General features: G+C 40.9%; 1 protein-coding gene across 1 annotated transcript in view; it reads right to left on the bottom strand.

The window, feature by feature from the left end:
• LOC150080152 (sodium/potassium-transporting ATPase subunit alpha-like) overlaps positions 1-2,387 on the bottom strand; it is a 379,958-nt gene extending 377,571 nt beyond the window's left edge. The window contains exon 1 of the mRNA XM_090380992.1: positions 2,314-2,387. Coding sequence (XP_090237118.1) covers positions 2,314-2,343 — 30 coding nt within the window. The 5' untranslated portion in view covers positions 2,344-2,387. The remainder of the gene's footprint in view (positions 1-2,313) is intronic.
• Positions 2,388-12,919: the final 10,532 nt, after the last annotated feature.

Below are 12,919 nucleotides of genomic sequence, written 5' to 3'. Positions count from 1 at the left end.
ACAGGAGTCAGAAGTAGAAGGGAATCACCAAGAGAGAAGAATGATGATATCCAGCTCAGGACCCTGGGTGTGCCAAGCCCATAATCACCAAATCTGAGCCCCTGGAGTTAGTGATTCCCCCCCCCCCCTCTCTCTCTCTCTCTCTCTCTCTCTCTCTCTCAGGGTAACTCGGAATTTTTTTTTTTTTGGCTGGTTGCAACAAAAGCCTCAGACTTCCTTGCACCATATGGCTAATAATAATAATAATAATAATATCATACAATTGACATTACTCAAACATAACACATAATTGCAAGTTTAATGAAACAGAGTAATTTACTATCAGAATAAATGTCTGGTTGCTGGGAAGAGTTCATTTACTAATATTACATGAACACTCATCATTTTCCCAATATTAATACTGTATATACAAAATTCAAGCTATTTTTCTTACTGATTATAAAGAACCATAACTTATCATCCCCTAATTTAGCTAATACCTAAATTTATTATTAAAACAGTTCCAAAATGTTTGTTTTAATCCCCCTCATACAAAAAAAAAAAAAAAAAAAAATATTAGCCATCAGGCAGTTGCATGAAATTATGTATATACATTACATACAAGATATTATCAATTTTCTGTTTATACTCCGGGATGACCACACAGTCAGAGGATTTCACAAGGTAGAGATAATACAAGAAACAGCACCGTATTCAGCAGTCACGGGCTTGAACCCAGGTCACTCAAGGCACGTGTACTTATGCACCCGCGGTTGACCACTCGGCTATGGCAGCCTTATAATGCCTCCTAAATTCATTTTAACCCTATTCAAGATGTTATTTGAAATTATTAAAATTGAGAAGTTGCAAATTATTCCTTGGTGAACCAAAATATCTGGGTGCAAAATATCTGAGGGCTAATATAACATCCAACAATTGTCACCATTTCAAATGGACATCATCTGTGCACATCCCTATTTTTAGATATTGAATTACAAAGACAAATGTCATAAAATTTAATTAATGATAGCATGTTTAAATGGAAACATAATTTATTTCTAATAAAATGTTAGCTTTATTTCTTTCATTTTATTTTTAAGTGTACACTGCCAACCAAATAATTTCTGATGTATCCATTTGGGAAACAGTGCATTATATTTTATCTCAATTCAAATGAAGCTTTATTTTTTCTGACAGAAATACAGCCGAGGGATATTATTGTATAATTTTATGTTGTGCAATAAAATAACTTACATCTGCTGTGGCAGAACGTGCTGACTTTTTTTTTTTTTTTTTCTTTTGTCCACCAATTTTCTATCGGATCTAACTCTCCCTCACGCTGCATTAGTGGCTGGCAATATTACAAGAAATTCGGCTCATTCTCCAATCACATGACTTAATGCCGGAATGCCTTTCCATTTTTTTGGGAAATGTCGCAAAATCATAACTAAGTTGTTAAATTTGCTCCCAAAGAGCTTTTAAATGGAATTAACAAAGTGGGAATTAATATCCACTATAGTGTGATAAGGTATTTGAGGCTAAAATAGTTAAGGGTTACAATATGGTTTTTTTTGTTTGTTTTTTTTATTCTCTCAAATGAAATTTACAGAGAAAAAAAGTATATCAACGTAAGTGTACGCGGGTGTCTCCAATCTCCTTTTTAATAACCACAAATCTTATCAAGGCAAAGCAACCCTTTCAAATTCGCTATCGTGCTCGAATCTACTCGTAATCAACAAGGCTATCTTATCAGGACAATCATCAGTACGCTACGATGTTCTGAAATCTAGTTAAAGTAGTAATTCGTTTCAGTTATCTTCTAAAAGGGTATAATGGCATTATGAATATTTAGGAGTTACATAAATAATACCTAGGAAAAGCTCTGATGCTTATTCACAACTACGAGAACACTATAACCTAAAATAACCGGAAAACTAGGAAGTAACCTATTTAGCTCTCCTGTAAGTAAAACCTTAATATTATCAGGGTAAACGTTATCCAAATTGCATTAAACTTGAATCACGAAAAATATATTTAGTTCCCAAACTATTAAGTTTTGAAAAATGGGGGAAAAAAAACATCGAGCGAAAAGAAAATAATACATTTAACAGCTGAAATGAGACGCTTTACAGCCCAACCCACTGCATTGCTACATGTAGAGTAGCCGGACGATCAGCAAACTAACGCTACCATGGTGATAGCTTTGGAAACTAAATACAGAAATAAATAAGTATTGTTTATATTATATGCAACTGCTGCTGTTTTAGGTGGAATTCAACATTTTTCTACCAATATCATCAGAAATATCTCTTATATTATGAATTTTACACTAACCTGTTCATCCTCCTTTCCCGTCGAGGCCATTTTACCGTTAAAATCCAAACTGGAGGATCCACGGTAAGGCGGCGCCACACTTTATAAAGTCCGATTTCCTTACTGACGTCAATCCACAGATCGCAAAGAGAGCCAATGGAACTTGCAGACACACACACTGATTTAGAGACAATATTTTTGTTTGTTTAGTTTTCGAGTTTTATTTCGATTTATTCCCATTTATATTTCGCACGTTTCGTTTTTTCGCATTTGTTCATCAAGTTTATTGACTCGAAGTCTATCATTATTATGTACCAACCATTGCACTAGATATTTCATGAATTACATATGCATTTCTCTTTCGGATAAATCCAAACGAATTAATTGAGAATTTTCAGGAAACCCCGCGAAAGTTTGTGTTTCTCAAGAAAGGAACTTTCATAGTCTTTCCTCAGAGGTGCAGACAGGTCCTTGGCGTTACAAAAAAAAAAAAAAAAAAGTTACAGGAAAACAAGATAAATCACACAAAAAAAAGCATGAAATATTTTGAACGTAATATTTTATTCGACTAATTATTTCTACAGTAGGTTAGATTATGTTACGTTAGGTGTGCATTAATCGCCTAAGCAACTAAGGTTATGAGGTTCAATGTATTTCGTCTGTAATTGTGTGTGTTCTTCAGTAGGTTTATTGTTTGTTGGACGAAAAATAATTTGGGGGAGGGTAGATTAAAAACACTATGCAATCTCCGGTTGCAGACAAGGGCTTCATTTATTTATTTTTAAGCAGCAATGACCCCCAGGGACTCACATCTGGTGAGTATGGACGAGGCACACCCAGGGTCCTGAGCTGGATATCATCATTCTTCTCTTTCTTGGTAATTTCCTTCTACTTCAATCTCTCTCTCAGGATAACTCAGAATTTTTTTTTTTTTTTTGGCTGGTGCACCATAAGCCTCGAGCTTCCTTGCACCGTGTGGCTAATATAATAATCGAATCCGACATCATGATGACACCGCATTACACATTAGAGGGAAATAGTATTATATTTCTCACAAGAAATTATTAATCTTTTTTGAATACAAATAGCTGCTATGGCATCCATAGCAGCTAATTTGTACAAAAAAAAAAAAAAAAAATTGCGATGTTATAACCTGAGAACAACCTCATTCACCTATGTGTATGCTGTCGATATTTTGCCTGTGTTCTCTGGTCGGCTCCTGTTTCGCTGGACGAAAACCTCGTGTTTCCGAGACAAAAAAAAAAAAAAAAAAAAAAAACTTCGCCTAAGACTGACTGAAGAATTCAGCTAACCACGTAGTGGGAAAAAAAAAAAAAAAAAAAAGGCCCATAAAAGTTTCTCGCGCCGTTGACGGGATTGAACCTTGGCTGTTCCCATTCATTGTTGGGAGGACGGTGATTATAGCTACTTTGTCATCTGCAATGACTGGGTGACTTATACAGATCTTCCCTGACTGAAGAGGACAGAGACGTTCATGAGACATAGGTCTCGAAAAGGGAAAGCAGGTCAATCAGCTTCTCCAGGTCTGGACATGTAGGGGAGGCCCCAGACTATTTTCATAAGTTATAAAAAAAGAGCAATTTCAAAGAAAAGGTGAGTTTAATGAGGCTGTTGCACTATGGGCCATTGCTAGCTTGAATCCAGTCCCCAAAGACATATATATTTCAGTGTGATATTTTATTTATATTATATATACACTGAAAGAATGCTGAAGTATGACCAAAATCCATAATAGGAGAAAGTGACTGAACTATAAGTGAATACAATGAGCAGAGACGTGTGGGTGTACAGTTACAACATAGTGACACACATGGCAATCATTGGAAGAGACCACAACATGTTTGACTTCTAAAGAGGCATGGTTGTTGGTATACAGTGGAAAGTTGTTCGCCTCTCCAAGAGAACGTATCTAGCGGGTTGTTCCTGAAGGAGCAGACAAGAAGAATAGCAACAAGCTTGGACAAAACTGATGGTGCATGAATGCCATCAGACGAATGCAGAAGTAGCAGCATGTGTGAATCAAAAAGCATGGCATGGTGGTGCAACAGAGCACAGAGTAGAATGGTTAAGATCACTTTTCAGCAGGAGTGTTTGACATTACTTGCCATCACGTGGGACACTGGAGCAAACATATGACTGAAGCTGAAAACACCAGGGGAGGAGTTGATCGGAAGGACGTGCAGTTGTTGGACGTATCGTGTTGTCTTTTATGTTATGCCATTGAAAAGTGCTTGCGTTGCAAATTCAAATTTACTGGACCACAGTGCTGCAGTTGATCTAGGAGTTCAAGGTCTCCAGTTTCCCTCAGGTCAAGGCAATTACTGAGGAGAACTATTTGACCTTCAACTTGCTGCATAAGCTTGCTTTCTTACATCAAATGCCTCTACTAATGCTAAATGCTAATGCTAACTTTTAATATTTTCAAGCGCTAACACTGCATACTACCTAAATTCAACGTTAATATGCGGCAATGACAACAAGAGGATTTCCCTAAATTGGAGTGTCCACACTGGAGTAGTAAGTCGTTCCTGAGTGATAATTATTATGCGCCCTTGCAAGTAGCCCAGTATACAGAATGGCTCATACTGAAGTCCATTTCAGACGTTCTCTAAAATAAACTACTTTAGTATGTTTCTTTCAGACAACGGTGGCATGGTTTCATTTCTTGGAAATTTGGGTTTAAAATAGACAAATCTAAATATATATCAAATTTAAAATACGGACAGTGTAGTAAGTGTAAGTAAGTGTAAGTGTAAGTGTGTGTTGTTGTCTTACGGCACCAGGGGTTTCCCCCATCTCCGCGTTGCTTTCATTGTGGTGAACCAGTTCACTGGGAAATGCCAGAGATTTAAAAGTGTGTGGGAAATGTTCATGTGTTGTGTTCTGTACCGTTGTTCATCTGGTCATTTAGCCGTTGGACCCCTATTGAGGCCCAATGTTGTCCCACTTACGCCCCGTGGAGGCAGACCAGGAACCCAGTAGCTGTAGATTCACTCTGGCAGGTCCTGCCGCTTAATTTCCTGGGATTTCGGCGGCTAGGACCTTAAAAAAAATAAAATAAAAAAAAAATAAATAAATAATAATAATAATAATAATAAACAAATAAAAAAATATATATATAAGTAAATAAAAAATCTGCGCTGGGGTAATGTCGCTTTGGTTTGCTAGGCCGAGTTTTGGGCGTAAGGTAATTTTATCATATTAAGTTTTTGACGTGTGGGGCTTTCGCTATGATGAAGGTAGAGAGGGGAGGGAGACCGAAGATTGGGGGGAAAAGACAGAAATATGGGGCCAATAGAGTAGATAGCCCCAGTTTTCAGTGGGGCACGCCCATGCCCCACCAGAGTAGAAGTTTGGGGGTGGAGGAGAAGGAACAAAAAATGTCCCCTCCCCCCAAGGAAGTGGGAATAATAGGTGAAGAGGGCGAGGGTGTCCTCTTCAGATCGCCATCAAGCTGTTTGCAACTGTGCTGCGTTTAGTCTGTTCTCTACTGTCTGTGCTGCATTCCCCCCGTCCTTGCTTTTCTCTTCCGTGTGATCAGCACTCTTCTTGTCCAAGTACTGGTCCTCTGCAGGGTTTCAGTTTTTTTTGTCACATTTGGCGCCGATTTTTGTCAATCTCTGTGTACGTTGCTGTAGATAGCTATTAGTGTTTTTCTCCTGGTGAATAAGTCTTGCGCATACTGGGAGAGTGCCCTATATTCATCCTCAGTGTCCAGGAAGTGGTGCTCCAGTCCTTTTGGGAAGTATCTTAACCTTGTTATTAGTAGCCCTCTGAGGTCTTCATAGTGTTGACAATCATAGACTATGTGGCTCCAGCTTTCACTTTCCCCACATATGCAGTTGGGGTCCTCAACGAGTCGGAAGCCAAACAGCTTCTCCTTGTAGGGTCCGTGTCCGGTTAATAGTGTTGTCATATGGTACCCTGGGAAGTACCACGGTGGCTGCTTTGGGTATATTTTCTGGAGGTCTGGTAGAAATCTTTTTTTTACTTCGCCTTTTGTAGTCTCTGTCCATCTTCTCTGCCAAAGATCTAGGAGGTGGGTCTGTAGCCTATTTTTTTCGTGTTTTAGGGTGCCCGCCGGGTCTGTCGTGTATCTTTGGTGGGTAGCGGCCACACCCCTGGCCAGCAAAAACAGTAGCCCCGCCTGAACTGCCTCCAGGTCCAGAGGGAGCGCTCCAGCAAGTACCTGCAAAGCTGGGGTACTTACCGTGCTGCAGGCGCGCGTTGTTGATACAGTATGGTCCTTTGGGTCATTTCTAGTGTTCTTTTTTTGACTACCAGTGTCGTTTTTGGATACCACACCGCTGCAGCATAGGTGATTGCAGGCAGGAAGGTTGTTTTATAGTAAAGCATCAGTGCTTTTTTCTTGAGTCCCCAATCTTTCCTTGTGATTCTGGTTACCAGTCCAGAGTATCCTCTGATTTTTCTTCTGATGTATTTCAGATGCGGCTGGAACGTCAAGTTTTTATCTAGGATAACGCCCAGATACTTCAGTTGGCTCACAAATTTGATTGTTACATTGTTGATTTTAATTTGCGGGGGTCGTCGTAGTTGCAGAGTCCCCTTTAGCAGGATCGATGAGGTCTTGTCTGACGATATTTTCAGCTGGTTCTTTGATGCCCATTGCTGCAGCCGCTGCAGTGCCTGATTTGCCAGCGTCTCCAATTGGGCCCTGGAGTCCGCCTCCACCGTCAATGTCAAGTCGTCCGCGAAGGCGTGTACTGCCACAGAACCCAGGTCCGTAGTCAGGAATTCATCGAGGACCATTGTCCACAGAAGCGGCCCAAGCACCGACCCCTGCGGACATCCTCTGTGCACCTCTCTTGTTATTTTTTGATAGTGTACATTGATTTCCACTCTTCTTTGTGTTAAATAGCTTTCGATTACTTTTTAGAGGTTAAGAGGCACCTCAGCCTCCCTCAACCTTGCCAGGACGCTTGGCCACCAAAGTGAATCAAACGCCCCAGCAAAGTCAACAGAGATGAGCAGCAGATACTTTCGTCTACAATCCTGGAAAATCCTTAGCAAGTTTCCCAGTGCGTCCACGGTTGAGGATCCTGGTCTGAAGCCATACTGATTTCTGGCATGTAGGCCTGCCGCTTCATAGTGTTTTATAACTCTCCCATGGAGTAATCTTTCAAACAATTTGCTTGCCACTGGGAGCAGTGCGATGTAGTAATTCAATATATTATGAACACTTCAAGACTTTAGTTGTCTCTGCATCACTTATAAGCCCTCGCGGATAGCATAGTTTATAGGATCGCCGTCCTCCCCACATCTGGTGGAAAAGGTTCGAGTCCCGTCGATGACGTGATGAATTTTTATGGGCCGTTTTCATAACGTGTCTTGATGGCGAAACCACTTCACACCGGAACATGGCCGTCCTGCCAAGATGCTCGTTACCACACGATTCATCCCTGTCGTTAACTGTTTCCAATGCATTTAAACCCCATCCGATACAATAACGAATCACATATCACTGTTCAACATGATACTTGCTTCAAAACGATCATCAGTGACACGCTGTTAAAAAAAACTCTCCTCACGCAATACTGGTAATACTGGCTCGATAAGTACTGGCATGCCCACACAGAGTCTGCTCGGTAGCGATCAGGGAGAGCGCCTCCAGCGACAGTTATGGAAATTTTATGGAAATCATAAAATCTTGCACCGATTCGCAAGTTAAATGTTCCCCTCTCGTAAAATGATTACTTCTAAACATCGATATATATATATGGATATCATGGCGCATAAATGAAACTTTTTTTTTTTTTTTTTCATGGTAAGGGATGCGCGTCATGTATACAGGGTGTTTCAGTTAAACGTTTCAGAACTTCTAAGAGGGGTAGGGTACAGCCTGACAACTCGAAATCATATAGCAATGTGGGGTCGGAAATGCTTTCCTGAAGCGGTGTTGTACACAGAAGCACCATAAAGAAAAGAGACCGTAAGTGAGAAATCGTTTTAAGAAAACATGAAAAGAAGCAAAAGGTACATGGATTAAAGTAAGTGTTCGAAGTTTCTTCCACGGGCTACAATGCACGCCTCACATCTCCGACGCATGGACATCCGAACATTCTGGAATACTCCAGGCGAATTTCGAATTTCTTCGGCAGTTACTGCGATTCTTGCAACCAGCTCCTCAGCATTGTCAACAGGGGTGTCATAAACTAGCGATTTCATATGACCCCAGAAATAAAAATCAAGACATGATAGGTCGGGGGACCGAGCAGGCCAACGCACGGGACCACCACGTCCAATCCACTGTTGACCAAATGTGACATCCAGGTAGTTACGAACATCTCCGCTATAATGGGCAGGGGCTCCATCGTGTTGGAACCACATTGTCTGTTGCGTCGATGCAGAAATCTGTTCATCTCTCAAAAGTTGTGGCAATACTTGCTGCAGAAAGATCAAGTAGATAGGTCCGGTTAGACGACACGGTAACAGGTAAGGTCCGATGAGGTGATCTCCCATAATACCGGCCCATACATTGACCGAAAATCGAATCTGTGCTGCACGACGTCGCACGACGACTTCTGTGTACAATACCGCTTCAGGAAAGCATTTCCGACCCCACATTGCTATATGATTTCGAGTTGTCAGGATGTACCCTACCCCTCTTAGAAGTTCTGAAACGTTTAACTGAAACACCCTGTATACAGTACATACATCTGTATTCAGCACTGTTCTCGATTATAACCCTTTTTTTGTTATGAAAACCCTAAACACTAGAGGTATTAGAACACATCGTGCATCATGTGAAAGGTGAGAAGATCATGCTGTTGTTGTTATTGTTGTTGTTGTTGTAGGGTTATAGGAGCACCAGCTACTAAGGCCATATTGCTCCTTGTATATTGTCTGTAAATTGGGTGTGTTCTGAGGTCGAATTTCTGTTTACTGGACGAAAAACGTGAGTTTCCTGGGAACACACATGCTCCCTTTGCTGTAGACCGACTAGCTCAGCCAGGTTGTCATAAAGGCCCATAAAAATTCCTTCCGTCATCCTCGGAACTCAAACTCAGGTCTTTTCCACCCAGTGTGGGGAGTACGGAAACCTTATCAATTGTACTACCCAGAAGAGCTAAAAAGATGAAAGAAGAGACTTATTGACTTTATACCTGAATTTCTGTAGATTGTAATTTTCGGAAAATACGTAAGAACGGAGGTTGTACCAGAAAACGGAACTTAAATAAATAAACGAGAAAGAAGATAGATTGGTTCTGTAAGATTGAAGTTATACAGTAAAGTGATGTTGACTAGTCCCGACACGGTTTGGAAGAGGAGGGGGGGTAATTGTAGAAGCGAATTCAGAAGAACAATACCCATGGAAATATCTATAGAAGAGGCATGCAGAAGAAACTGAACGTCTATGAAGCATAGAATGGAGAGACTTTGTTAGAGATGAATCAATAACTAATCTAACTGCCCTCTTTTGGATGGAGTTCTATGGTAGGGCGGATTTGCGTTCTGTACAGAGTATACAGCTGCTTGGAAGAAAAGTAAAGCCGAGAGCGAAAGAGAAAACTAACGTTTTTAGATGTAGTGGAGGCAATACTTGTGCTAAAAGAAATTAGAATTCAGGGTAATCCCCAATAGAGATATATGATATTTCGTGGATATCAGTGTGTCATCGAAGGTAAGCATAGGAGAAGAAGAACCTTTTTGAGAGATATAAGACAGGACTGAGTTATAGAAAGATTGAAATCAACTAAGTTATCTTTGCTCAACTGGAGAATTACCTGGAGATCAGCATTCGATGAATTGTTAGTGGATATTCGAGAAATTAAAGCTGTTTGTGCAGAGAAGGTTTCTTAAACTGGTAGGTGGAATGCAATGTGCTATTATCAGCAAAATTATGGATAGGATTTCCAGTCAATTGAGTACAGGAGGAAAAGAGTGGAAGAAAGAACTGAACATTGGGAACACCAGCATTAATGTAGAAGTTAGAAGACAGAAAGTCATCTACCATTACCCAGAGTGAGCGGTCAGAGAGCCAACTGAATACCTAATTACAAAAATCATTTGACGAACCATAAGGTGGAAGACCTTTAAATTAAACACCATCAAAAGCCATTGAAATGTCAAGAGCCACTGCTTGGGATCAGCAAATGTTTCCACTGATTTTGTCCATAAAGGAGAAACATAAGCCAGAACATCACCAGTGGATTGACACTGACAGGGTCCATACTGGCGATCATTGATCAGGTGGAAGGTTTTCAGATAGTTTAAGAGTTGGTAGTTAATTGATTTCTCCAATAGAAATCAATTAACCTAATTAATTAGTTGATTTCTAATTAACCAATTAGAAATCAACTAAATTCTACTCTTTATAAAGAGTAGAAGTAAGTGCTATGGGACGATAATTGGATGGGAGAGATTTGTCACTCTTTTTGGGTACTGGCTGGATATGAGCAAATTTTCAAGCAGAATGGAAAATAGTTTTGGAATAAGAAATTAAAAAATGCCGACACAAGTTCAGGAGCACAGGTTTTGGGAACAAGTAGAGAAGTACCACCAGAACCTGAAGCTTTCTTAGCATCGAGATAGTCAGAAGGACATCCTTTTCACACCCGACATCCTTGTGGTGGAAGACTACTGGAGGTATTAAATGGAGTGTATTGGGAATGATAGTAGGTGGTTTACCAAGATCATCAATACACGAGTTAGAAGAAAAATAGAATGCAATTAGGATAGCTTTATCTTTGGCTGAAATGTCAATAGAACCACTTGATTTTGACAGAGATGGGTAAAACTTGTGGCCCAAGCTTTGGCAAGAGATCTGAATGCTGGACTGCATCTTTTGACAAGAAGCAAGGTTACTTCTCTTAGTCTGTTTGAAATCTAGTTTGGACTGATTAATGACTGCTTTACAATTGTTGCGAACTTTGTTGTAGGCAGAAAATCAACCTGTAGATATGGATACAACCAATTGTGATAGGCAACATTCTTATCTTGAACAGACTTAGCACATTTATTGGAAAACCAAGGTTTAGAAAAAAGGGCGAATTTTTAAGTTGGAGTGTGGAATAAAGGATTTCATCCCTGCAAGAGTAATTTCACTGACACGATCTGAGCGAACATTGGTATCAGAATATTTGAAACAGTAAACCGGCCAAGGAAAACAAAAAATGAATTCTCGCAGATCACCCATTTTGCATTCTTGTAACGCCAAACAACCAGGTTGAGAATGGCCACGAGTGAAAGCATACATTAGAAAAGTGATCATCACCAAGTTGTGATCTGAGCTGCCTATAGGACCACTCACCTTGACCGTATACTTAGAAGGGTTGTTTGTGCAAAAAAAAAAAAAAAAAAAGATCAAGCGTGTTGGCAGCACGGTTAGGATTGTCTGGTTACTTTTCGCACGGATAAGGGCAGTCACACAGCGAAGCATTGAGTTCACTAATTCACGAAAGCGTTCCACAAGTATTTCCAACCACGCTTGCTGCACCGCTATGATCCAAAGTTCGAACTTTGTGATCGCTGCGATCCAAAGCTCGAACGGACCTTTCCATAGCTTTCCCAAATATGCTCCACAGGGTTCATGTCCGGTGAATTGGGAGGCCGTGCCAAAGTGGTAAAACCCGTGGAATGCTCTTTGAGCCATGTTCTAGTTACCATGGCTCTGTGGACAGGCGCATTGTCCTGCTGGAAGAGCCCTGGGTGCACGATGACCATGAAGAGAAATAGATGGACACGTAACCTGTACCGTTAAGAGATGCATCTAGATGTAACAGTGGTTCCAATGTGTGCCAGTTGAACACGCCCCAGACCATTACCGACCGTCCACCAGCTTGAAAGTTCCTTGTTGCCATGACAGGTGCATAGTTTCTTGCGGTTTCTGCTAGATACGCACCCTCCCGTTTGCTTGAAATAACTGGAAACAGGACTGATCGGAACAGGAGACCTGTCTCCAATCATCCAAGGTCCAGTGCCGATGTTATTTCGTCCAGTTAAGGGATCGAGTCCTGTGTCATGGTGTCAGCAATGGAACTCTAGTGGATCGGCGCCTCCCATAACCGATTGCAGCTAATGATCGCCTGATGGTCTCGGTCAAGACGTTTTTGGCACCTCCACCTTTGAAGTCGGCGGAGATTTGTGTTACTGTCGCTCTCCAGTTGGCTGAAACAATGCGAGACAGACGTCGACGGCCACGTTCATCCACCACCTCTCTTCGCCCACAGCGCTCTCCACGATGAGATGTTATCCCGGAATTGGGGTTATTCCCGATACACTCTTGATATTGTCGAACCGATATAGTGCAATTTCTGTACCACCTCCACGATAGAGTGACCCATGCCCCTTGGCACCCATTATCATCCCTCTTTCAAAGTCGGACATTTATCCATACTGACAGCGAATTACTGTCTACCTGAATGCAGTGTACCTATATACCTGCCAAGTGATAGGTTCTTCCTCTAGCGACAGGGGCGACAGAATCCCGTTGCCCAGGAACAAGGTATCCCATGAATTCTATCCTTTCAGTGTAAATGTTACTATAATCTTACAAGGGGTTTCCGAAAAGTAAGGTAACACATTTTTTCTCTCGATGATGTTTAATAATACAAAGTTGAAATTACACACAAAGAAATAAGTGAAC

This window comes from Mastigoproctus giganteus, chromosome 9, assembly GCF_048544385.1.
Source record: "Mastigoproctus giganteus isolate SK-2022 chromosome 9, ASM4854438v1, whole genome shotgun sequence".
Taxonomy (NCBI): Eukaryota; Metazoa; Arthropoda; class Arachnida; order Uropygi; family Thelyphonidae; genus Mastigoproctus; species Mastigoproctus giganteus.
The sequence above is the reverse complement of the archived record's forward strand: the minus strand, read 5'-3'. Positions and strand labels throughout refer to the sequence as shown.